The sequence below is a fragment of the Phoxinus phoxinus genome, assembly GCF_949152265.1.
Source record: "Phoxinus phoxinus genome assembly, chromosome: 1".
NCBI classification, from domain to species: Eukaryota; Metazoa; Chordata; class Actinopteri; order Cypriniformes; family Leuciscidae; genus Phoxinus; species Phoxinus phoxinus.
Genome location: NC_136876.1, coordinates 26,016,118 through 26,039,028, shown reverse-complemented (window position 1 = coordinate 26,039,028; position 22,911 = coordinate 26,016,118). Strand labels below are relative to the sequence as shown.

At 39.0% G+C, this 22,911-nt stretch overlaps 1 protein-coding gene across 4 annotated transcripts in view; it reads left to right on the top strand.

Moving 5' to 3' along the window:
• The window catches only part of rbfox1 (RNA binding fox-1 homolog 1), a 295,182-nt gene that overhangs the window by 2,524 nt on the left and 269,747 nt on the right, over nucleotides 1-22,911 (top strand). For 3 of the 4 annotated variants that reach the window (XM_079629418.1, XM_079629415.1, XM_079629435.1), the window contains exons 2-3: nucleotides 13,707-13,767; nucleotides 14,174-14,333. In XM_079629418.1, the coding sequence (XP_079485544.1) occupies nucleotides 14,286-14,333 (48 nt within the window). In that variant the 5' untranslated portion in view covers nucleotides 13,707-13,767; nucleotides 14,174-14,285. Of the gene's footprint in view, nucleotides 1-12,517; nucleotides 12,641-13,706; nucleotides 13,768-14,173; nucleotides 14,334-22,911 lie in introns of those variants that run through there. The other variant, XM_079629433.1, reaches the window with a different exon arrangement.

Here is a 22,911-nt window from a genome sequence, read left to right as displayed (position 1 = left end):
TTTTTAATATTAGTTATGTCAATGTTAATCCACATGATTTATGTAGTTAAAAAATCATTAAAGCTGATTTCGGTATGGATATGTGACCAATGCAGCCTGAATTGTTATGGAATGCAAGAAAACAAGCATACATGAATTAGCTGGTCATCAAGGCTGCTTTTATTTGATTTTATTGTGAAATATTATTACAATTATTACAATAGCTGTTCTCTATTTTAATACATTAATTTATTCCTGTCATGGCAAAGCTGAATTTCCAGTATCATCACTCCAGTCTTAAGTGTCACACATGATCCTTCTGAAATAAGTCTAATATGATAATTTGCTGCATGAAACATTTCATATTATTATCAATGTTAAATGCTGTTGTGCTGCTTAATATTTTATATGTGGACACATGTTACATTTTTTTTCATATTCTTTGATGAATAGAAATACAATTATAACTAAAAATCTCTTGTAACATTTATATTGTATTATTATCATCACTTTTTTTATTAGTTTAAAGTGTCCTTGCTGTACAAACATATTATTTTCAAACTTATCCAAACTTTTGAACTGTAGAGTATTTACGTTGGCGCCCATATTAGCATGTTTCACACTGTTCACACTGCCCACATAAGCAGTGTGATGATAAGCCTATTTCTGCATATAATTCTGAAATCATCAGAAAATCCTTTGTAAAGCTATTTGTCAATATGATCTTTTGCAATAAAGGCTTTTATGAAGTAGCATAGAATATTGAAATGATTTTAGATGCTGGTTCCATGCAGTGACAGTCACACAACATTAATTAATTAAATCGAACTAAATGCTGGCTTCCACAGTTTAGCTCCAGTTTTGGTGTTTGTGTTCTGATCAGGTTCTGCTCCATGAGCAGAAATTATCATTGTAAATGTAAATGCGGTAATTATCCTCAGTGGCCCATTCTTGATAACCATTTTATAATTAATGGCAGTTTTTGTAAGAAAATAGTCACTTTACTGCTTCGAAAATCATTTTAATTTCGGTATAAAGCAACAGCAACAAGCACGCTGTCAGTTTGAAAACTCAACACGATTCAATTCACATTTATTTGCATAGCGATTTCCACAATACATTTAGTTTCAAAGCAGCTTTACAGAAAATGCATGTGTCTACATTACAATTTAGAGTGATCTGTTATCAGGGGTGACTGTGTCAAGTTATGTATTTCAGAAATACAAATCACGCATTTAGCTAACAATGTATTCATTTAAGGCAGAAACAGTGAGCTCATTGAAGTAATGAATACATGTTCTTTTCTTCTAGAAACAAACTTTGTGCATTTTTTTCCTGTTATCACTTTAAAGCTGCTTTGAAACAATCTGTATTGTAAAAAGCGCTATAGAAATAAAGGTGACTTGACTTGACAAATTATTAGGATTGCAAATGTAGCATAGGTGCATGTTGATTCAGTGTTTGCATCATTTGAATTCCTCACAGGAGTTGGAAATCTGTTGTTGCAATCTTTTGTTGCATTTACGATTTTGCTTCTTCCATTTTTTCCCCCCCTATCATATTTTCAAGGCCGGCATACTCTGACAAACTCTTGGCAGTATCAAAACCCAGAAGTATCATGGTTTCATCTTCCAGCTACTGATTTGAGCACAGACTGAGATGAATGATTTCAGACTGGTGGACATGTGTGAGCAGATTATCTGCTGTAGCCGAAGCTCAACTCTGTTGAACTGTTCTGATTTGCAGTATATCCACTGAAGCGGGCATTTACGTCGAGGGCTGTGCAGGTTAAGTCAGGCTCGTTGGCTGGACAGTGGTTGACCTCTGCTCTGACCTCACCTGCCTCAGGTCACAGATTAGGTGCTGTCACCAAGGTATGTACTCAGAAGCTTTGTGTCCGTAATCTGTTTTTAAAGAGGTGAAAAGGAGACTTTTCAACCCAGCGAGCCAATGATCTTGAAATCAGCACTGGCACCTGTGGCTGCAGGGCATGCATACCTGTGAGCATGCTGTCACTACGGCTGACAGAGTTGCGCTGTGAATTTTTTATTTTTTTTTAGATTTCCTCGCCGATCAACAACATCAGCACCCTCACTCCCATTTTTCTGTTACCAACTTCGCATTGTCGCTCTTGAATTATTCAAGGGCGCGATTGGAGCACAGCTCTGACAGGAACAGGAGATTAATATTTGTCATGCTCTCTGATACGGTGCAACTGACCAGAACAGAAAATGGAATTTGATCAAGGAGCGCAAAGCAGTGTATGAGAGCTTTCCCGCTGTGGAAACGTGCCAGCCTGCACTCCCTATTCTCATCATACTCTTCCTCACAGCTGCCTCCAGCCAATACAGATAGAGGTGAGGTGCAGCATAAATCACTGGATTCCCCCCCAGTTTCCAATTAGATCCTCTGCAGAGATAGAGTGCTTTCTCAAACCGAATGTGTTCAAATATTGCAGGAGTTTTCTTGTTTTATCGGATGTGCCTGCTGCTTTCTCAGGCTGTGAATCACCATCACATAGGCTAATATCTGTGTTGACACTGCTAATTGATTGATCCCTTTGGGAGCTGCACCTAAAGCAAGGGGGTGATGGGCCGGCTGTCATCTAACCCTATCCAGAAATCAACTGACTGACAGGGAGGAGAAAACTGCCCCCTGGCCTCGTAGCTCCCATCATTCCTTTGACCTCCTGATCATTATCACCATCTACTGCATTGCGCCGACACAGTCAAGCATGATAAAGCTGCTGTGGGTGGAGGATCGAGAGCTTTAGAGACATGAGGGCCATAAGTGGGTGATTTGTGTGACGTAAGGACATATTCAGGTGCGTGCAAGTGAGCCAGTGACCTGCTTTCATTCGGCTTGAATAAATGTGTGATTTGTTTGGACGGATAGATTGCCACATAGGATATCATTATTTGAAATGGGTCTGAATATGAAATAATAATACATTTTACATTTAAACTATTAATTTCTCAATACTTGGGTCACTTTTTCAAAACTCACAGTGAGTACAACAGCAGTTTATGTTGTTAAAATGTGAATAATTTTCCATTGCTTTGGTAAAAGCATTCAGTGACTACATCTTTCAAATTACATAAGATCTTTTCTCACTCTAAATTGTACCTAAAGGCCAATTTGAAATTTACATTTCACAATTTGCAGTAACTTGATTTCAAAACTGAATTAAACAACAGATCTAAATCCTCAAGTGCCCAATTGCAAGCAATATACAATATCAACATTCAAATACATACAACAACATTATCATCCATGTATAGAGATAAAAAGGTACCCACCAAACAATCTATACACATCATCATCATCATACAATCAACAATATATATATATATAATACAAAACTATCAACTTACATTTGATGCACGCACACAATCCACATATCAAAAACCCCAGTCAAGGCCATCACTTTCCATAGGCCTCAAACACCATTCAATAGCTTCCACCATGTCCATGTGCTCAAAGAGGAAGTAGGGTGACAGATATTTAAAGGAACTTTCAGTATCGCCCCCTACTGGCTCATTTCCTTCAGAACAGCCGCCCCCAAATTTGTCCCACAAATTTGCAATAATGTTCAACTAGGCATTACTGTTAGGGAGAGCAGGGAGGCGTATCAGCCGACTAACTGGTCGAAGATATGTTCTGTCTTTCACTCTTACTTCTGCCGTGCGTATTCTTCCATCCTTACCATAAATCAACTTAGTGATATGGCCTACAGGCCAAAGTGCTCTAGGCAACTGGTGGTCCACCACTAGGACAACGGTATATAACTGGAGTGCATCAGTGTCAGTTTTCCATTTTACCCTTGTTTGTAAACTTGGTAGGTAATTTCTTATGAACTGTGACCAAAACCTATCAGCAAGGATTTGACAGGTCCTCCATCTTCGTCGACTGAGTACTTCACACTCATGATACATGGCCTGCGGAAGTGAAGGGTCTCGCCGCCCCATTAACAGAAGGTTTGGGGTAACAGGATCAGGGTCGGCCACGTCAGTGGACACATAACCCAGAGGCTTGGAGTTTAGAATCCCTTCAATTTCCACAAGGATGGTGGTCAAAACTTCATGGGTTACAGTTTGTGAATTCAGGGTAACGTTTAGAGCATTTTTAATGGACCGGATCTCCCTCTCCCAAGAACCTCCAAAGTGTGGTGCATTAGGTGGATTAAAGAAAATTTTTATCTGATACTCAGCTAATTTGGCTTTCAGGTCTGGGTGCAGGGCATTGAATGCAGCTGTAAGTTCTCGTTCTCCCCCTTTAAAGTTTGTTCCTTGATCAGAGAACAATTCGGCAGGCTTTCCCCTTCGGGAGATGAAACGTCTTAAAGACATCAAGAAAGAATCAAGGTCAATGCTAGTTAGAACCTCAATATGTACAGCTCTTGTGGTTAGACACTTAAACAGTATTCCCCATCTTTTCTCATTTCTTCTGCCCACTTTTACAGTAAGTGGCCCAAAACAATCCATCCCTGTAGAGAAGAAGGGTGGTTGATGTAAACGTAAACGTGCGGGAGGTAAATCCGCCATTCGTGGAATTATTGGTTGAGCCCTCCATTTTTGACACTCTGCACAGCCACGTTGCTCCTTTCTCACAGCCTCTCTTCCTCTGAGAATCCAATATTTCCTTCTCAACTCTGCAAATAAACGTTCTGCACCAGGATGTTTTAAGTTACTGTCATATTGTTGAATAAGCAGCTTGGTAACTGGATGTTTTGAATCCAGAACAATTGGATGAACCGTCTCTGATTCCAACTGATTGCAATTGCGCAGTCTGCCTCCCACTCGAATTAATTGCATTTCTGTATCAAATTCTGGGGCTAACGTTATCAAACGACTTGATGATGACAGAGATTTCCCATTGCTAAAACTTTGAATCTCTTCAGGAAAACTGTCTCCTTGTGCAGCTCTTAAAATCATTAATTCCGCCTGCTGATACTCCTCAGCAGAAGGACTTTGATGGAGATTCGACTCGTGAAGGGATTTCGCGGTAGCATAAACTAGATCCTTGAAGCTGTCAGCTTGTGAAGGTTCTGGAATTGAATGGCACGAGACTGCAGTCAAATTTAGACAAGTGATTGGTTTGCGCAGTTCTTCTGTGTCGTCATTGATTAAAGCTGAAGGATTTCTTGGCCAGTGTTCTGGTGACAACTGCAGGAAAGGAGGACCTTTGAACCACCTACTGTCTTCCCTAAGATCCTGTAGGGTCCGTCCCCTTGTAACATCATCTGCTGGATTATTCGGTGAATCTACATAATGCCAATCTTGGGAGTCAGTCAGTTCTTGAATTTCTGCAATTCGGGTTCCAACGAATACCTTGAAATGGCATGACTCAGACTGAATCCAAGTCAGCACAGTGGTAGAGTCTGTCCATAAATGAATTCCAGATATCTTGATAGTGAGCTCTTTCTTTAACAGGTGAGCAAGTTGGGCTCCTGTCAGTGCTGCACACAATTCCAATCTTGGCATTGACAGTTGCTTTTTTGGTGCAACTCGTGACCGTGCAGTTAAGAATGCTACCTCCACCCGATTTAGTAGACCTTCTGTCCGCAAGTATCCCACACATCCGTAGGCACGTTCTGAAGCGTCACAAAATATGTGAATTTCTTGCACACAATCAGTTCGGTCCATCTCAGCACTCACATAACACCGGGGAAGTCTGATCTCATTCAAGTGTTGGAGCTCGCTTTCCCATATCTTCCAAGCCTCTAAGAGGTCACCAGGGAGAAGAGGGTCATCCCATTCTCGCCTTTTGTTCCACAACTGCTGCACGATTATTTTTGCCCTGGTAGTGAAAGGAGTGATGTATCCAAGAGGATCGTATAAACTGGCGATCATTCTGTAAATATTTCTCATAGTTATAGGGGATGACTTTAGTGTGTAAGACTTGTACATCAAGGTATCTGACTGACACAGCCACCGAAGTCCTAAAGCTGGTTCTTCAGGATCCATATCACTCTGATTAAGCCAGTGTTCACCACTCTGAGATAATACTTCCTTCGGCAGATGATGAATGATACCTGCAGCATTACTAGTCCACTGTCTTAGCTCAAAACCTCCTTCATCAAGAAGCTTCCTCATTTTGTCCACAAGAGCTCGGGCTCTCTCCATTGAAGGAAAGCTCTGTAACCAATTGTCAACGTAGAAGTGCTGCTGAATAGCTTTGCATACATCTTCCGACTGACCTTGCTCAATGACATGCTTCTGCAGTGCATAAGTGGCACAACATGGTGAACAAGTTGTGCCAAATGGAAGTACTTGCCACTCGTATATACTGGGTTGGGTTTCCCTCAGAAGATCACGCCACAAGAACCTCAAAATTGGCTTATCTGCTGGTAACAGTCTCACCTGGTGGAACATTCCTTTAATATCGCTACTTATAGCGAAAGAGTGCTCTCTAAAACGCAGCAGAATACCCAAAAGGGATGAACTCAGGTTTGGTCCTGGTAAGAGTAGCTCATTCAAATTGTGTCCCTGATAGGAAAATGAACAATTAAACACAATTCTGTTCTTCCCGTTATGCGTTACCATATGGTGAGGGATAAACCAGGATTCTTTGGGGCATTCCTCTTCTCTGGTAACTTTGGTTGCATATCCTGCATGTTCAAGTTTGGCAATCTCTGCATTATAAGCAGCAGCACGTTCTGGATCTTTCATGAGACGCTTCTCAGTATTACGAAGGTTAGCCAGAACTGCTTCAGGGGGTGCTGACAGAGTGGGCATGTTCTTTACACGTAGTAGAGGAGTGGCATATCTCCGAACTCCATCCACCTCTACTCTGACTGTTCTAGCTTGCAGGTGATCCATAGCCTCTTGATCTTGCTTAGATCTGGTAACAAGTTTTTCACTTCTGTATGGCAATACATCCAATTGCCACAACCTTTCTACTTGATGGTAGATTTCAGATGATGGAGAAACATTAGAAGTAAAAAAACAGGAAGTTGCATTACCAGTATGTAGAAGACCTTTGACTGGACCCTGTAGCGTCCATCCAAGTTTCGTCTTGACTGCCGCAGGACCTCCAGGTGGTCCTAGTCTCACTGGCTGGACAGGAGTTATTAAGTGCGGATTATCTGACCCAATCAGTATGAGTGGTCTTACATTGTTAAAATGTGGCAAGGGCAATTTTCTCAGATGGTTGTACTGCCGCTGAAGTCTGGTTACTGGGTAAGTATGTTCAGCCAAACCTAACTGGGTTGCAGTGAACGCTTTCCTGATTGTGTAAACTTTATTTGGCTGGTCAATGGAAGACAGACCGATAGTCACCGAAGATCCCTGCAACACTCGCAGGTCCTGTCTCACAGTTCTCAGTGTGATGCTCTCTGGATCACCTTGTAACTTTAACTTCTCTGCTGCCTCTTGAAGGAGAATTGTCCTCTCCGAACCATCATCCAATATAGCATAGGTTTCCAGCGTGTGATTACCATTACGTAAGAGTACTTTACTGATTTTCAACAAAACTTGACTGCATCCAGCTCTCCGATCAAGATAAAGAATGTCAGTTGTGGTAGAGTTTACTAGACCACAAGTCGCTGTAGTTAAGCTCTCTGTAGGCTTGACATTTACTTCATGCAATGCTTGGACATGTTTACCTTTGCAGATGTCACAGGTAATTCTCAGTCGACACTGGGCAGCTTGATGTCGAAATCCGCATTTCCAACAGCGGTTATTGGACTTTACCCAATCCCTCTTCTGCTCCGTAGTAAGCTTAATGAAGTTGGCACATTGATCAAGGAAATGCATGTTATTGCAACAGTAGGAGCAATACGTTTTCGACTTCCCTTGAGACATTGATTTCTGCTTTACAGTGTTGTAAGCAGAACCAAGAAGCACAGTCGTTGACTTCCTCTTCATCTTAAAACTCTGACGTTCTCTTTGCTTGGCATCTCCTTTCCATGGCTCATCTGAACACTCTAATACCTCCTCTTGGATCTGTAATTCATATTCAAGCCAATCTGCAAAATCTAAGAGGGATGGTACTCCTCTCTTCAAAGGGTAGAGATATCGTCTAAAGTTAGCTCGAAAGTCATATGGTAGCTTGTTTGCTAACCTAGCTACATGTGACCCACAATGAAGTTCAACATGGCCTTCATTACCCAGTTGCTCCAACATCCCAACCAATGCTCGTACCCTCAATGCGAATTTGCGGAATCCAGTAGAATCACCATTCTGGACAACTGGTCCATCCATTAATCCAGCAATTCGACGCAGAGCAAGCTGATGGGGCTGACCATAATGTTGAATAAGTGAAACCATTGTATCGGAATAAGGGCGACCAGAATTACAATAAGAATCAGCTATCAAAAGTGCCTCTTCAAACTTCAAATGATCAAGTAAAATCTGGTACTTAAATTGCTCTGTGGCATCTTGTGGAAGGATATTCTCCAACGAAATCCTGAGTCTTGCAAACTCTCTTGGGTCATCAGATGTAAAATCGGGGATAGATGGTTTGGGTCCCCGATATTGGTATCTGTGTGGAGGCACTGGTGGAGGCCCTGGGGGAGGCCCAACATCTCTTCTTACTGGTCTACTTGGTGCCATGTAAGGTAAATGACCATAATCAGGTTCTGGATCCTGATAACTTAGAGATGGAACTGGTAGTCTCTGCATTTCAAGTCTGCGAATGCGATCCCGAAGATCTTCCATCATATTAAGCTCTGTTCCTTTAGAAGGACGCAACTCTTCGTTATTAACTATTATCGAAGGAGGTGGCAGTGGCCATTCTTCTTCGACAGCTGCTGGCTGAAATACTGGTAGAGGAGAATACTCTTCTGATTCAAAGGATAGTGCTTCCATTGGATTTGAAGTTGCTGGTACCCCATCTTGGTACAGTTGCCTCTTTAACTCAGATACAGTCTGTCGCAGTCTTCTATTATCCTCTTGCATCCTATAAAAGGAATCTGCCGTTGGCTGAGAATACTGTGAAGTAATATGTGTTGAACTCTTATGAACGGGTATCTGTTCTGAAGAGGGGTCTTCATCCACTATGTTCCAGTTAGTTAATGTTGAGTATTGAGAGTAAGATCCCTTCTCTTCGGCTCTCTGCATTGCCCTATCGGCAATTCTCTCCTCAGGAAGAAGCCGCCGATTTGCTGCTGATGGTAGTTCCACCTCATACTGACTCATCCATGCGGGTGGGCGAATAAGCCGCTTCGGACGAACATCAAATGGTCGATGATCACTACTCCTTAGTGAATGTGCCATTTTGATCCACAGCAATTATCCAGCTCCGGCTCGAAGGACCATTTATTCTGAAGTTTCTTAAGTTTCTTAAGTGCTGGTTAAATAGTAATCACTGTGGGGCATCGATGAGAATGCACAAAGTTCCTTTTAATGGCTTTTATTTTGATGGCTCAACATGTTCAAGTTGTGTGTGGTTACTATAAAAGAATAACAACATTGCCATCAGTTACAAGTATGACAAACATCAAACATCAACACAATGATGCATATAACAAGCAGGTTTCACCAGATTTAAAAGAGTTAAACAACAGATCTAAATCCTCAAGTGCCCAATTGCAAGCAATATACAATATCAACATTCAAATACATACAACAACATTATCATCCATGTATAGAGATAAAAAGGTACCCACCAAACAATCTATACACATCATCATCATCATACAATCAACAATATATATATATATAATACAAAACTATCAACTTACATTTGATGCACGCACACAATCCACATATCAAAAACCCCAGTCAAGGCCATCACTTTCCATAGGCCTCAAACACCATTCAATAGCTTCCACCATGTCCATGTGCTCAAAGAGGAAGTAGGGTGACAGATATTTAAAGGAACTTTCAGTATCGCCCCCTACTGGCTCATTTCCTTCAGAACAACATCAATTTGCTACATTTCTAAAGTAATACCATTGAAAAATATTCTGAATCTACAAAAATAAATGCTATCAATAGGCTACTATGTTGCTGGTCTTTCAATTTTTTACCATCTGTACAAAGGGGGACAATTTAGGAATACTGTTGTTACTGCAATGTAAACATAGACTATGTAGCATATACTGCAGTGAATTCTAAACAATAGAGTTGTGTTATTCTTGTTTTTGAATTTACAAATGAAAACATTGTACAATGCTACCTGTTGTTAGCTACATGTTTAAACTCCTTTTACAAAGTGTGTTTGTTGGGTAAGACATGAATGAAAGTGTGGGTATAGTTTTAATTGCATTGTAGATGTGAAATCCACTGCTGTGCACAGCTGAATATATGATGGATTTCTGAAGTTGTACTGACTGCTTAAAATTCAGCTTTGCCATCACAGGAATACATTACAATTCAAAATATATTCAAATAGAAAGTGGTTATTTTATATTGTAACAATATTCCACAGTATTACTCTTTATACAGTATATCAACCCTAAACTTTTGAAGGTACTATAGTGTGTGCATATTGCATTTTCAGAATGCATATCAGATAAACAGTGTGTGTGTGTGTGTGTGTGTGTGTGTGTGTGTGTGTGTGTGTCTGTCTGTCTGTCTGTCTGTCTGTCTGTCTGTCTGTCTGTCTGTCTGTCTGTCTGTCTGTCTGTCTGTCTGTCTGTCTGTCTGTCTGTCTGTCTGTTCTTCTGATGCTTGCTTTATGTATTCAAAATTAGTACAGAACAAGGCTGCATAAAATAAAAAATAGAATACTGAGCAACAGCTAAAACCAAATAAAATAATCCAATTAAATTTAAAAAGAGGATTATATTTTAACATCAGGATTATTTCTCCAAATCACTGGATCATGTGAAAAGATAGGAATCTAACTACAGACTGTTTAGTGACCTTTTCAGTTCCTAATGTTTTTACTTGGTAGCCTAAACAGCTCCTTGCTGCCATCTGCTGATGAAGGGCGTAGTGGATTGCATTGGACAGAAGCCTACATTTAAACCGTGACTGCCACTTGATTGGCCACTTCAATGATATTAATGAACAGAATTAAATATAACATTATTGATGAGTTGTTTTTTGCATGCACTTTAAAAAAGCAATAAGGTACGAGAGGCTGTGCTGTATCGTGAATAAGTCACGGCTGAGATTGCCTGCAACTCCTTCAGCCGTGACTTATTCACGATACAGCACTTGCCTCGAGTACCTTATTGCTTTTATAAAACGGTCACCACACAATACAACTATTAAAGCTGAACATTTTTTATCTATGCAACTTTCATGATGAAGTAAAATCACTTAAAGCCTTCCTTCCGCTGGAAGAAAATAGTCCCTGACCGTAACTATATGGGGAGGCTGCAGACCTGGAGCCGGTAGATATAGGACCCAAACAGTTTTACGCCCCTGGCAGTTTCACGCCCCTGTTGTTCCTGATGCGTCCAGTAGGGGGATATACTGCGAAATAACATAATTAAATCGACGCTAACACATTAATAACCCGTCCATAGACTTGACAATTTTGTGTTTTTTGTTCATTTAAATATAAACGCTACAGTGTAGATCTGCACGGATTAAAATAGAAAAATAGATGCAGATCAGTCGGTGTTCACTCTCTTCACTCAGCCTTCAGAAGACTTGTTTTTGTGAATTGAAAAATTAAAAATACACATAGTTGGATCAACTACGTGTTATGACAAGTAATGATATGACCTAGGCTACTGCAATTATAGGCAATAGTAGGTTTTTATATGGAGACTAAGTGAAATATGTTGTTGTGAATTTATATAAAGTTACATTTAGTCTAAATGTTAAACTGTATGTCTAATGGTCTAAATATGGTTAACATCTAAATGATTTAGATGTTAACCATATTTAGACCATTAGACATACAGTACCGTGTAATCATATGGATCCTCGATTTAATATCTGCTGTACTATTCTCTATTGGTCGTCATACAGCTACAAAACAGTGTCCTACATACGTGGTAAGATAAGTTTAAGCCAGATCGTCCTGAACTTTTATAGGTAAATGCTGGGCAAGTTTCATCTGCATAAAGACAGAACCATCCAATGGCAAAACCTTTAAACTCAAAGGTTTCTAAAACAAATAATATCCTCGAGTCTGTTGTAAAGAACCTTTAATTTTTTATTGACAATGTAATATTGTATTGATTTGTGTAGCCTAATACAATCTCTTTTGATGTCCGTATACCCCCTTGTTTTTTTTTTTGTTTTTTGTTTTTTTTTCCTCTTCTCACTGTTAATGTCTGTATCCTTTCATTTGCAATACAAAATAAATAAATTAATTAATTAAAAAAAAGATTAAAACATACATCAATTCGTGTCGCTGTACAGCCTCCCCCTACTGGACGCATCAGGAACAACAGGGGCGTAAAACTGCCAGGGGCGTAAAACTGTTTGGGTCCTATATCTACCGGCTCCAGGTCTGCAGCCTCCCCATACTCGACCGTAAACAGCAACAGAAGTTACATAGATTATTTCGCCAATAGAGGGCGGCAAATACTGTCTTTATGAGTGAGTCAGTCAGTAGAGAAGAATTTTACATTGAGGACTCAAACTTGTGATCACGGAGAAGGAAGACGCAACTTACGGCTATGGGCACGGGAAAACCCATTAACGTTAATTGTTAAAAGGACAAGATATCGCAGCGGACATTCAAACGAATTTTTAAAATTTAATATATAGGACTGACCTGAAGGACAATGCTATATCTACTGTAAATGCAGGTACACTCGCTTAACTTACTCGATCTCACACAATACTCTACGTTATAGCTTCAATCAAACATGTGTTTAAGTTAAGAGTGCTTGCTAGGGGTGTTGTGTAGTGATACATATAACAGTTGGGTGAAGCGGTCATAGCCGTGTTTTATCGTGAATAAAACAGCTATTGGCCAATCAGAATCAAGGATTGGAACTAACCGTTTTATAAACATAAATATAATGCTCATAATAAATGGAATTCGAATATCAAAGCCACAAAAAAAAAATCTACAAATATGCATGCGTTACAGCACATCTTTACCATAAAGGAACAACACCCTATGTGAGAGGAGGGTGTGTATGTGTGTGCCGTGGGCTAGGAGTTTAACTTCATCTGGATCCACACAGCACAGTCAGACAGGTTGATAGATGAGCAGGTAGCCAGGCTTGGTGTAGAGCACAGAGGGCATCACTTCAGAGAGGTGGGGGTGTAGGTAAGAACTAGTGGAGGTGTGTGTTGTCTTAGAAAACAAAATAAATTTTTGATGAGCAAAGCTAAAGGAACGCAGCACCTGTCACAAACACAACAAACACACTTTCATTCACTCCAGAAGAAGAATAACTTGCATTCAATCTTGAAATAACTATTTGTAAAGAAAAAAACAAAGCTTTGAACTAAAATCACTTTTCTTTCTGCAGTGTGAAGGTCTGTTTTAATCATGATTTTGGTCTTATTTTCCAGTAAAATCTCTCTCTCTCTCTCTCTCTCTCTCTCTCTCTCTCTCTCTCTCTCTCTCTCTCTCTCTCTCTCTCTCTCTCTCTCTCTCTCTCTCTCTCTCTCTCTCTTTCTTTATTTCTGAAAACAACTCCCAGTAAACTCCTCCTTTCCCAGTAAATGTTTTTATTGGAAAAAAACAAATTGCAGATAAAGAGAATTATTATTATTTTTCAAGTATGTCAGTGACATTTGTCTCAAAGGAAACATAAAACGTGTAAATATGAAACGTAATGTCCTGAACATGAGACAGCGGTACACATTCTCACTGCGAGGTGTAATATTGACGTCCTTCTCTTGTATGATTACCTGCAGAGTGATGTGACAGCATCAATGACAGCGCAGCAGAAGCTGAGAGGCAATCACCATGCCAAAGGTAACATCCATTCACCCGCTCTAATTAAATGCATTGTCATGTCAGCAGGAATCCAATCTGCAACATGCACACGACATGTCCAACTCTCACCGTGAAAGGCTGCGGAAAACCGCAAAAAAAAAATCAAGCAAACTTTATCTGCATTATGCTTAAAATATTATAATTGAATTATGTCTTGTATTATAATTGATGATCAGCCATCAGAATACATTTTGTCTTTAAAGAATTATATTTTTCATCAAGACAAAGACAAACTGTTTGACATTTAGGCTCCGCTGCATGGCTACACTAAATAACAGTCAAAAAAATGGATAAACACAGCTAAGTATTTCATAAAACTCATAATACAGATCACAGAAGATGCTGGTAAAATCTAAGTGTTGTAGATCTTTTTTTCCCCCTGTAGGTTTCGAGGCGATTGGAGAACTTTAACAAAGGAAGTTAACTAAGTGGGAGCAGTCAGCGGAAAGCGTTTCCTTCTCATGAATTTCTGAACACTTTTGACGAGTGTGGGCGTTATGCTCCTGAAGGAGTATCGCATATGCATGCCTCTAACGGCGGAGGAGGTAAGGTCTCGACCTTTATTTGAAGAGAAAGCGAAAACTGTCGTGCTGCAATTAAGTTCTCAACAGGCTGTTGCTTCCCCTCCTAAATGTCAATTAACCAAAGTTCAGAGGAAATCAAAGAATGCAGTGAATTTCAAGAAGGTGCTGGTTGGAGGTCATGCGTATCTTCTTCTTGTATTGAATCGAGCCAACATATCTGTGCAGTTTTGGTGGGTTTTCTTTTTCTTAGATTCTGCGGTACTTTAATACGAGGTCATAGATCATTATTTGAGCTGTAAAAAATTCTCAACAATCATAACCTTCCCAAGGTCTACAAATGTCAGGAATACTATATTTTTAAAGGTCATCTTCTGAAACGGCAACAAAATGTATGCATTGCTGTAAAATAAGGAGCTGTGTTTTGGTGTCCTTGGTATAGGCCATGCCAGTTATAGCTATAAACACGACCATCAGGAAAAGGACATTGAAAATATTGTGGAGGTCCTGCAGAACGAGACCCATTTTGACCCTAAGCATTTACACTGCCAGCTACTGAAAAATATACTTATATATTTTGCCTCCCAGCATCCTTACTTTTTTTGTATTTTGTGTTATTTTAATTTGCTTATTTACATGCAAATTATTATTTTAATAAAAAAAGATAAATACTGTTCTTTTAAACTTCCATCAAAGAATTCTAAAATAAAGCATGCACCACAGTTTCTGCAAACATATTAAGCCGCACAACTGTTTTCATCATAATCATAATAATAATACATGTTTCTTGAGCACCACATCATCATATTAGAATGATTTCTGAAAATGTGTGACAATGTGAGACTGATACTGAAAATTCAGCTTGAACGTTTACGGTCAAACGACCATTTAAAACTCTAATTCTAACTCTAATAATATTTCACAATATTAGGGCTTTTACTGTACAGTATATTTTAACAAATGCATCCTTGATAAAAAAAAAAAAAGACTGCCCTTCCACCCAAAAAAGGGTAGTAGGCCTCTATCATTTTTGTTTTTTATCAGCCTTCGAAATGATACCAGCACATTTTTTTATAAAGCCACGATAGCAGGTGTAACAAAGCTGCTCGATTGCTTGTGTACCTCGGTTGTCATGGTAAAATCTTTCTCTGTGAAGAGATAAGGGTACAATTACACATCTCTGTGAGTGATGGTGCTTCCATCTTAAGTGTTTGGTTAACGTGAGCGGTCCCGAGTTCAATCCACAATGGGGTCAAGGCCTGTTATGCTAGAAAATGTGATGCGTTGTGATAACAGGTCCCCAGTTTACTCGTTCATTCGAGTAAAATATAGAACGGAAGAAAGACTGTCTGTTTTCACCTGCCACCAGACTCTTAAATCCATTTACTCCTATAACTGCCGTAATTAGACCTCTTATCGGGATTATAGCCATTAGCCTTTGACAAGTAAGGCTTTAACGGCAATTAACTTGGAAATAATTGACCATACTATAATTGGTTTCATTTTCACAAAGAAGAGGGGAAGTCCCCAGACAATGTTTTGCCATCAGTGTTTTTAAGATGGCCAGCGAAAGTGTCGACAGGCGTCGACTAAAACCGTTTCCTCGGGCTGATTCTGCACCACCTACTCAACTCTTTCATTAAGTAGAAACATTTTGAGCTGCCTTTGTTGCCAGGCAACCTCCTCGGACATTTTGTTTTAGTTACGTTCATGAGCTATTAAAGCATACGAACCAAATCTCAAAGCATGCTATTTTTAACCTGCCTTTCCACTTAAGCGTATGCAGCGTGTAATGAAGTGTATTGTTAATAACCAGCTACGGCCAAGCTCTCTATCGTACGTGGTGAAGGACTCGCAAGCGAGGGCTGTGATTAGGCCAGGGGTTATTTAAATCTCACAATCCCTAGATTAAAATGCACATTTGCTTCAGAAAAATGTTCTGTGCAGATAGTGTCAAAGGCGGCAGGCAAAAAAGCCAACGCCACATGCGTTTCATGTTTACTTAAAATATAGATTCTGGGCTGCTGTCTGCATTTTTAAGGTCAGTGGGAAATAAGCATTCAATAGCATTCCTCTATTGCTGTTTCATTACAGCAGGAACAAGCGCTGTTTGAGCGGGGCGTTGCTCCAATACCTGAACTGGCTCTCTGAAGCTGTGAAATAAATAAAAGCCGATACGGACTGAATATTGGAAGGCCTTTAAACCACAATCGGTAACCCTGTGTGTGTTAGACGTCTTTGTTAATCGCAATTCCCCAGATAAGCGGTGTGTGAAGAGGCATGAGGTATTAAGAGGGAGCGAAATTGAATAACAGCCTCTGCATTTCTAAACAAATTTGAGACGCAGGTCTGTTGAAAGTGCCCTCAAGCATCTGCCCTACCAGCACTAATTGGCAACACGTTCAAGGGACCACGGAGAGGGATTTACCTGGCTGTTAATTGGAGAGAAGTTGGATCGATCACTAGTTCTTCTGTATAAAGGCTCTCCCATGTTGCTGCCATTCCTTATCATGAAGCAGATTGGGCAGCAGGGGATGAGCTGGGCAACGGTGGGAATGTAATTGGGTTTCTTCTGTGGCACTGCAGAACTGTTGCTGCTTTCGTCTGTGGCCTGCAGCTATGGTGTCAGAGTCTTGAGTTTCTCAAGGTGGACACTCGCTGCCCAGGCCTGAGCTCTTTGATACTCAGACTCCTCTGGAACTTTCCCACACACTTTGCTCTGTAAATTTCCATGGGATATTCATATGGTGTGCTGTATTAAAAGTGCCAAGGATACGCTGAGGTTTCACCGCTTCAGCTTACTTTTCTGTTGCTGTAGAGTAATGAATACATTTTGCAGTGAACCAGCTGAGTGTGTTTGCTCAGTCTTTGTATGCGTACTAGAAATGTCTTACTAAATACTGTATGTGTTTATTTGTTTGTTTGTGTAGTTTTTTTTATTCAGCACAAACATCCAGTGATATGGACTGTAGATGTGCACCATGCTTTGGTCACCACTGGAATATTTGTATAGTATACCATGAATGCAGAGGACGAGCATGTTGATGCCATAATTTATTTATTAGTGAGATCAAAAGCCAGCTATATGAAAAGGCCAAATCAGAAAATGTGTATTTTCTGATTCTGTTATTCTCGTATAAAAGAATTGTGTAAACACAGTGATTTAATAATTCATGCATCAAAAAGCTAATGAGACATGCTTCATGGTTTAGCTGTTTTTAATTGCTGCGTATTAAACAACATAGGTAATGTTAGTGTAGTATTTTGAGCAGTGTGCATGTGTAATTGCTATTTCATACATTCTGTTTTGATACATCAGTGAACAAACTTCCCAATGCATATATAAACCCCAGTTGAGAATTGTAAGTGATCATTACTTTGACTGATAGATGTCATCCACGTTGTTTGTGAAAATGTCAAAAAGTCAAATCACATGTGACGTGATAACATTTCAGTGGTGCCCCACAATATCTTCGTTGAAGAAAAAGCCAAGTATGACATGACTCTGGATTTTGGAGACATTGTGTAGTAGGTTGAGAGAGAGGCATAAAGTTTCAGAGCTGCAGCCCATAAATTTACACTAGTTAGCAGTAACCTTGCTTGGCTGATTCGTTTAAAAAGCCTGAGGCCTTATATCAGAGAAATGCTGTTTTGTTCAAGATATCTTCAAGAAAATCTTAATTTCCCCCCCTGCTCCCTCCTTCCAACTCCTTCTGAAGTGTATCACAATACGCTGATCCCACTAGACATGAGAGAAGGTACTTAATTTATTGCGGATTCAAAATTCACAGAGTAATTTACTGATATGTTTCATTTTTTTTTTCAAATGTCAAGACAAGATAAGCTTTCTAGGGTGAAAACAAATTTGGTTGTGGATTGATTCTCAGTGTCTCAGACAATGGATTCTTACGCCAATAGACAGGAAAAACAATTATTTTCACTGGCTCAGTTTGACACCTTCTTTGTTAAATCTGCTAGGTAAAGGGTGTTAAGTTCTGATAGACATGACTTCAGTTTGGGTATCATTTGTGCATTCACATCTCTTTTGAATTATAGCTTGAAAAACAAATTCATTCTTTGCGTAATCATAAGGTTTTACTCTTACACTGGATCTAAATGACTGGGTAAAGACCAGCCAATCTTGTGCTTATATACCCTTGTGGAAAAAAGTGCACTTAAGTCTACAAAGTACAGATTATCAAAATAATATACTTTCAGAGTTCACACATACTTTTATGTAGCCTACATTAGCAGTATGTACTTAATGTATTATTTTGGAACAGTGTTTTACAGCTTCATTTTATTAGTATGATTTGTAATTTATGTTAAATTCAGCATTAAGCGAGTCCAGTTAAGTATAATAGACTTGAAATATATTCAAAGTATAATGTTGTATAGACTGCCAGTGCCAAACACATACGATATACTTGAAATATATTCTTTATTATTCTAATTTATTCTGTAACTATAATGCACTTTACTGCAACTAAATATTGAATGCTGAAACTTAATCTGCTACACTTGTTTTTATTTTAATCATCGTTTTAATTATACAAATATAAATTTTGTATTTTTATTATAATCTTGAATGTATTTACAGATACTTAAAGGTAGGGTAGGTCAGAATTGTCTAAAAAAACTTTTATTCAAATTTGTTTAAACTGTCTTTATATACCAATACATAATTAAAATGCAAGTACTCTGAAATAGAGAGTATAAAAAACTGAGTGACTCAGACTTCAGTAAACACAGCTCATTAATTCCATTCACTCCCACCTAAAAACGGGTGGGCACAGCCAGTAATAGCGGCGGTAGTCATGGCGACGGAGAGTGACAGTCGCGCAAGCCAATCACTTGTTTTGTCCCGGTAGGAATTAATGAGCTGTGTTTTTTGAAGATTAAATACACTATAGTCACTCAATTTTTATACTCTCTTTTTCAAAGTACTTACATTTTAATTATGTATTGGTATATAAAGACAGTTTAAACAAATTTAAAAAAAAGTTATTTGGACAATTCTTACCTACCCAACATTTAAGTCCTACTTATATGCAGTTTAGTGCTCTTTTAAGTACACTTGATGTACAGTATGTTTATTATGCTTAGTTCCTTCTTATTTAAGAATTGTTAGAAAGTATACTTTTATATAAAAAATATACTTTTACCTACTAAAATGACAAAAATAATTCACCTAAATTGACCATTTTCTTATTGTGCTTCAAAATCAAAAAAGATCGAACTAGGGCAAATAACGCAGGAAAAGCGCAACAGACAACACACGACAAAGAACTGAGGAAAACTGATGGCTTAAAGGTGTTCTCACGCCATGTTGAAATTACCTAAATGTATTTATAAAGCACAATAAAAACAACGGTAGTTGACCACTGTGCTGCACAACACCAAATTAAAACTAGAAAAAAAAGTTTGAGACAAACTTTAAGTTGGCTTGTGAAAGTTTGGACCAGAAAGTTTGAAGAAGTTTAAAGTAGTTTGAAGTTTAAAATAGTTTGAAGTTTAAATAAGTTTAAAGTTTAAAGTAGTTTACAGTTTTAAATAGTTTGAAGTTTCAATTAGTTTGAAGTTTGAATAAGTTTAAAGATTAAAGTAGATTAAAGTTTAAAGTAGCTTAGAGTTTAAAATAGTTTGATGTTTAAATAAGTTTAAAGTTTAAAGTAGTTTAATGTTTTAAATAGTTTGAAGTTTCAATTAGTTTGAAGTTTGAATAAGTTTAAAGATTAAAGTAGATTAAAGTTTAAAGTAGCTTACAGTTTAAAATAGTTTAAAGTTTAAAATAGTTTAAAGTAGAGTTTGAAGTTTAAATTAAAGTGATTTGAAGTTTGAAGTAGTTTAAAGTTTAAAATAGTTTGAAGTTTAAATTAGTTTGAAGTTTAAAATAGTTTAAAGTATAGTTTGAAGTAGTTTAAAGTTACTAGGGTGTTTCTAGAGGGTTGCTAAGGTGTTCTGAGTGGTTGCTAGGCGGTTGCTAGGGTATTTTGGGTGGTTGCTAGGGTGTTCTGAGTGGTTGCTAGGCGGTTGCTAGGGTATTTTGGGTGGTTGCTAGGGTGTTGCTAGGGAGTTCTAATGTGTTTTGGGTGGTTGCTATGGTGTTGCTAGGGAGTTCTAAGGTATTTTGGGTGGTTGCTAGGGTGTTCTAAGGTGTTTTGGGTGGTTGCTAGGGAGTTCTAAGGTATTTTGGGTGGTTGCTAGGGTGTTATGGATGGTTGCTATGGAGTTGCTAGGGAGTTCTAAGGTATTTTGGGTGGTTGCTAGGGTGTTGCTAGGGAGTTCTAAGGTATTTTGGGTGGTTGCTAGGGTGTTCCTATGGAGTTCTGAGGTGTTTTGGGTGGTTGCTATGGTGTTGCTAGGGAGTTCTAAGGTATTATGGGTGGTTGCTATGGTGTTGCTAGGGAGTTCAAAGGTATTTTGGGTGGTTGCTAGGGTGTTGCTAGGGAGTTCTGAGGTATTTTGGGTGGTTGCTAGGGTGTTGCTAGGGAGTTCTAAGATATTTTTGGTGGTTGCTAGGGTGTTGCTAGGGAGTTCTAAGGTATTTTGGGTGGTTGCTAGGATGTTGCCGGGGAGTTCTGAGGTATTGTGGGTGGTTGCTAGGGTGTTGCTAGGGAGTTCTGAGGTATTTTGGGTGGTTGCTAGGGTGTTATGGGTGGTTACTATGGTGTTGCTAGGGAGTTCTAAGGTATTTTGGGTGGTTGCTAGGGTGTTGCTAGGGAGTTCTGATGTATTTTGGGTGGTTGCTATGGTGTTGCTAGGGAGTTCTGATGTATTTTGGGTGGTTGCTAGGGTGTTGCTAGGGAGTTCTAAGATATTTTGGGTGGTTGCTAGGGTGTTGCTAGGGAGTTCTAAGGTATTTTGGGTGGTTGCTAGGATGTTGCCGGGGAGTTCTGAGGTATTGTGGGTGGTTGCTAGGGTGTTGCTAGGGAGTTCTGAGGTATTTTGGGTGGTTGCTAGGGTGTTATGGGTGGTTACTATGGTGTTGCTAGGGAGTTCTAAGGTATTTTAGGCAGTTTCTAGGGTGTTATGGGTGGTTGCTATGGTGTTGCTAGGGTGTTCTAACACACACACACACACACACATTCAAGAGTTTTTGAGTTTAGAGTTTAGTGAATTTATGAGTTTAAATTAGTTTATAAGTTTACATGAGTCTAAGAGTTCAGAGTTGAATGTATATTAGCATCGGTTAGGGCTGAGGTTAGGCACGAGGCCGAGTGAGTTGTAGTTTCAAGTTTAAACTAGATTAAAAAGTTCGTTGAAACAAACTTTAAGTTGGCTTGTGAAAGTTTGGACCAGATAGTTTGAAAAAGTTTAAAGTTTAAAGTAGTTTGAAGTTTAAATTAGTTTAAAGTTTAAAGCAGTTTAAAGTAGATTTAAGTTTAAAGTAGTTTACAGTTTAAATTAGTTTGAAGTTTAAAGTAGTTTGAAGTTTAAATTAGTGTAAAGTTTAAAATAGTTTAAAGTTTAAAGTAGATTTAAGTTTAAAGTAGTTTAAAGTTTAAATTAGTTTAAAGTTTAAAGCAGTTTAAAAAAGTTTGAAGTTTAAAGTAGTTTGAAGTTAAAAATAGTTTAAACTTTAAAGTAGTTTGAAGTTTAAATTAGTTTAAAGTAGTTTAAAGTTTAAAGTAGTTTACAGTTAAAAATAGTTTAAAGTAGATTAAAGTTTAAATTAGTTTGAAGTTTAAATTAGTTTAAAGTGATTTGAAGTAGTTTAAAGTTTAAAATAGTTTAAAGTATAGTTTGAAGTAGTTTAAAGTTTCTAGGGTGTTTCTAGAGGGTTGCTAAGGTGTTCTGAGTGGTTGCTAGGGTATTTTGGGTGGTTGCTAGGGTGTTCTCGGTGGTTGCTAGGGTGTTATGGATGGTTGCTATGGTGTTGCTAGGGAGTTCTGAGGTATTTTGGGTGGTTGCTAGGGAGTTGCTAGGGAGTTCTGAGGTATTTTGGGTGGTTGCTAGGGTGTTGCTAGGGAGTTCTAAGGTGTTTTGGGTGGTTGCTAGGGTGTTCTGAGGTATTTCGGGTGGTTGCTAGGGTGTTGCTAGGGAGTTCTAAGGTATTTTGGGTGGTTGCTAGGGTGTTGCTAGGGAGTTCTAAGGTATTTTGGGTGGTTGCTAGGGAGTTCTGAGGTATTTTGGGTGGTTGCTAGGGAGTTCTAAGGTGTTTTGGGTGGTTGCTAGGGTGTTGCTAGGGAGTTCTGAGGTATTTTGGGTGGTTGCTAGGGTGTTGCTAGGGAGTTCTAAGGTGTTTTGGGTGGTTGCTATGGTGTTGCTAGGGAGTTCTAAGGTATTTTGGGTGGTTGCTAGGGTGTTATGGGTGGTTGCTAGGGTATTTTGGGTGGTTGCTAGGGTGTTCTCGGTGGTTGCTAGGGTGTTATGGATGGTTGCTATGGTGTTGCTAGGGAGTTCTGAGGTATTTTGGGTGGTTGCTAGGGTGTTGCTGGGGAGTTCTAAGGTATTTTGGGTGGTTGCTAGGGTGTTGCTAGGGAGTTCTAAGGTATTTTGGGTGGTTGCTAGGGTGTTCTGAGGTATTTTGGGTGGTTGCTAGGGAGTTCTAAGGTGTTTTGGGTGGTTGCTAGGGTGTTGCTAGGGAGTTCTGAGGTAT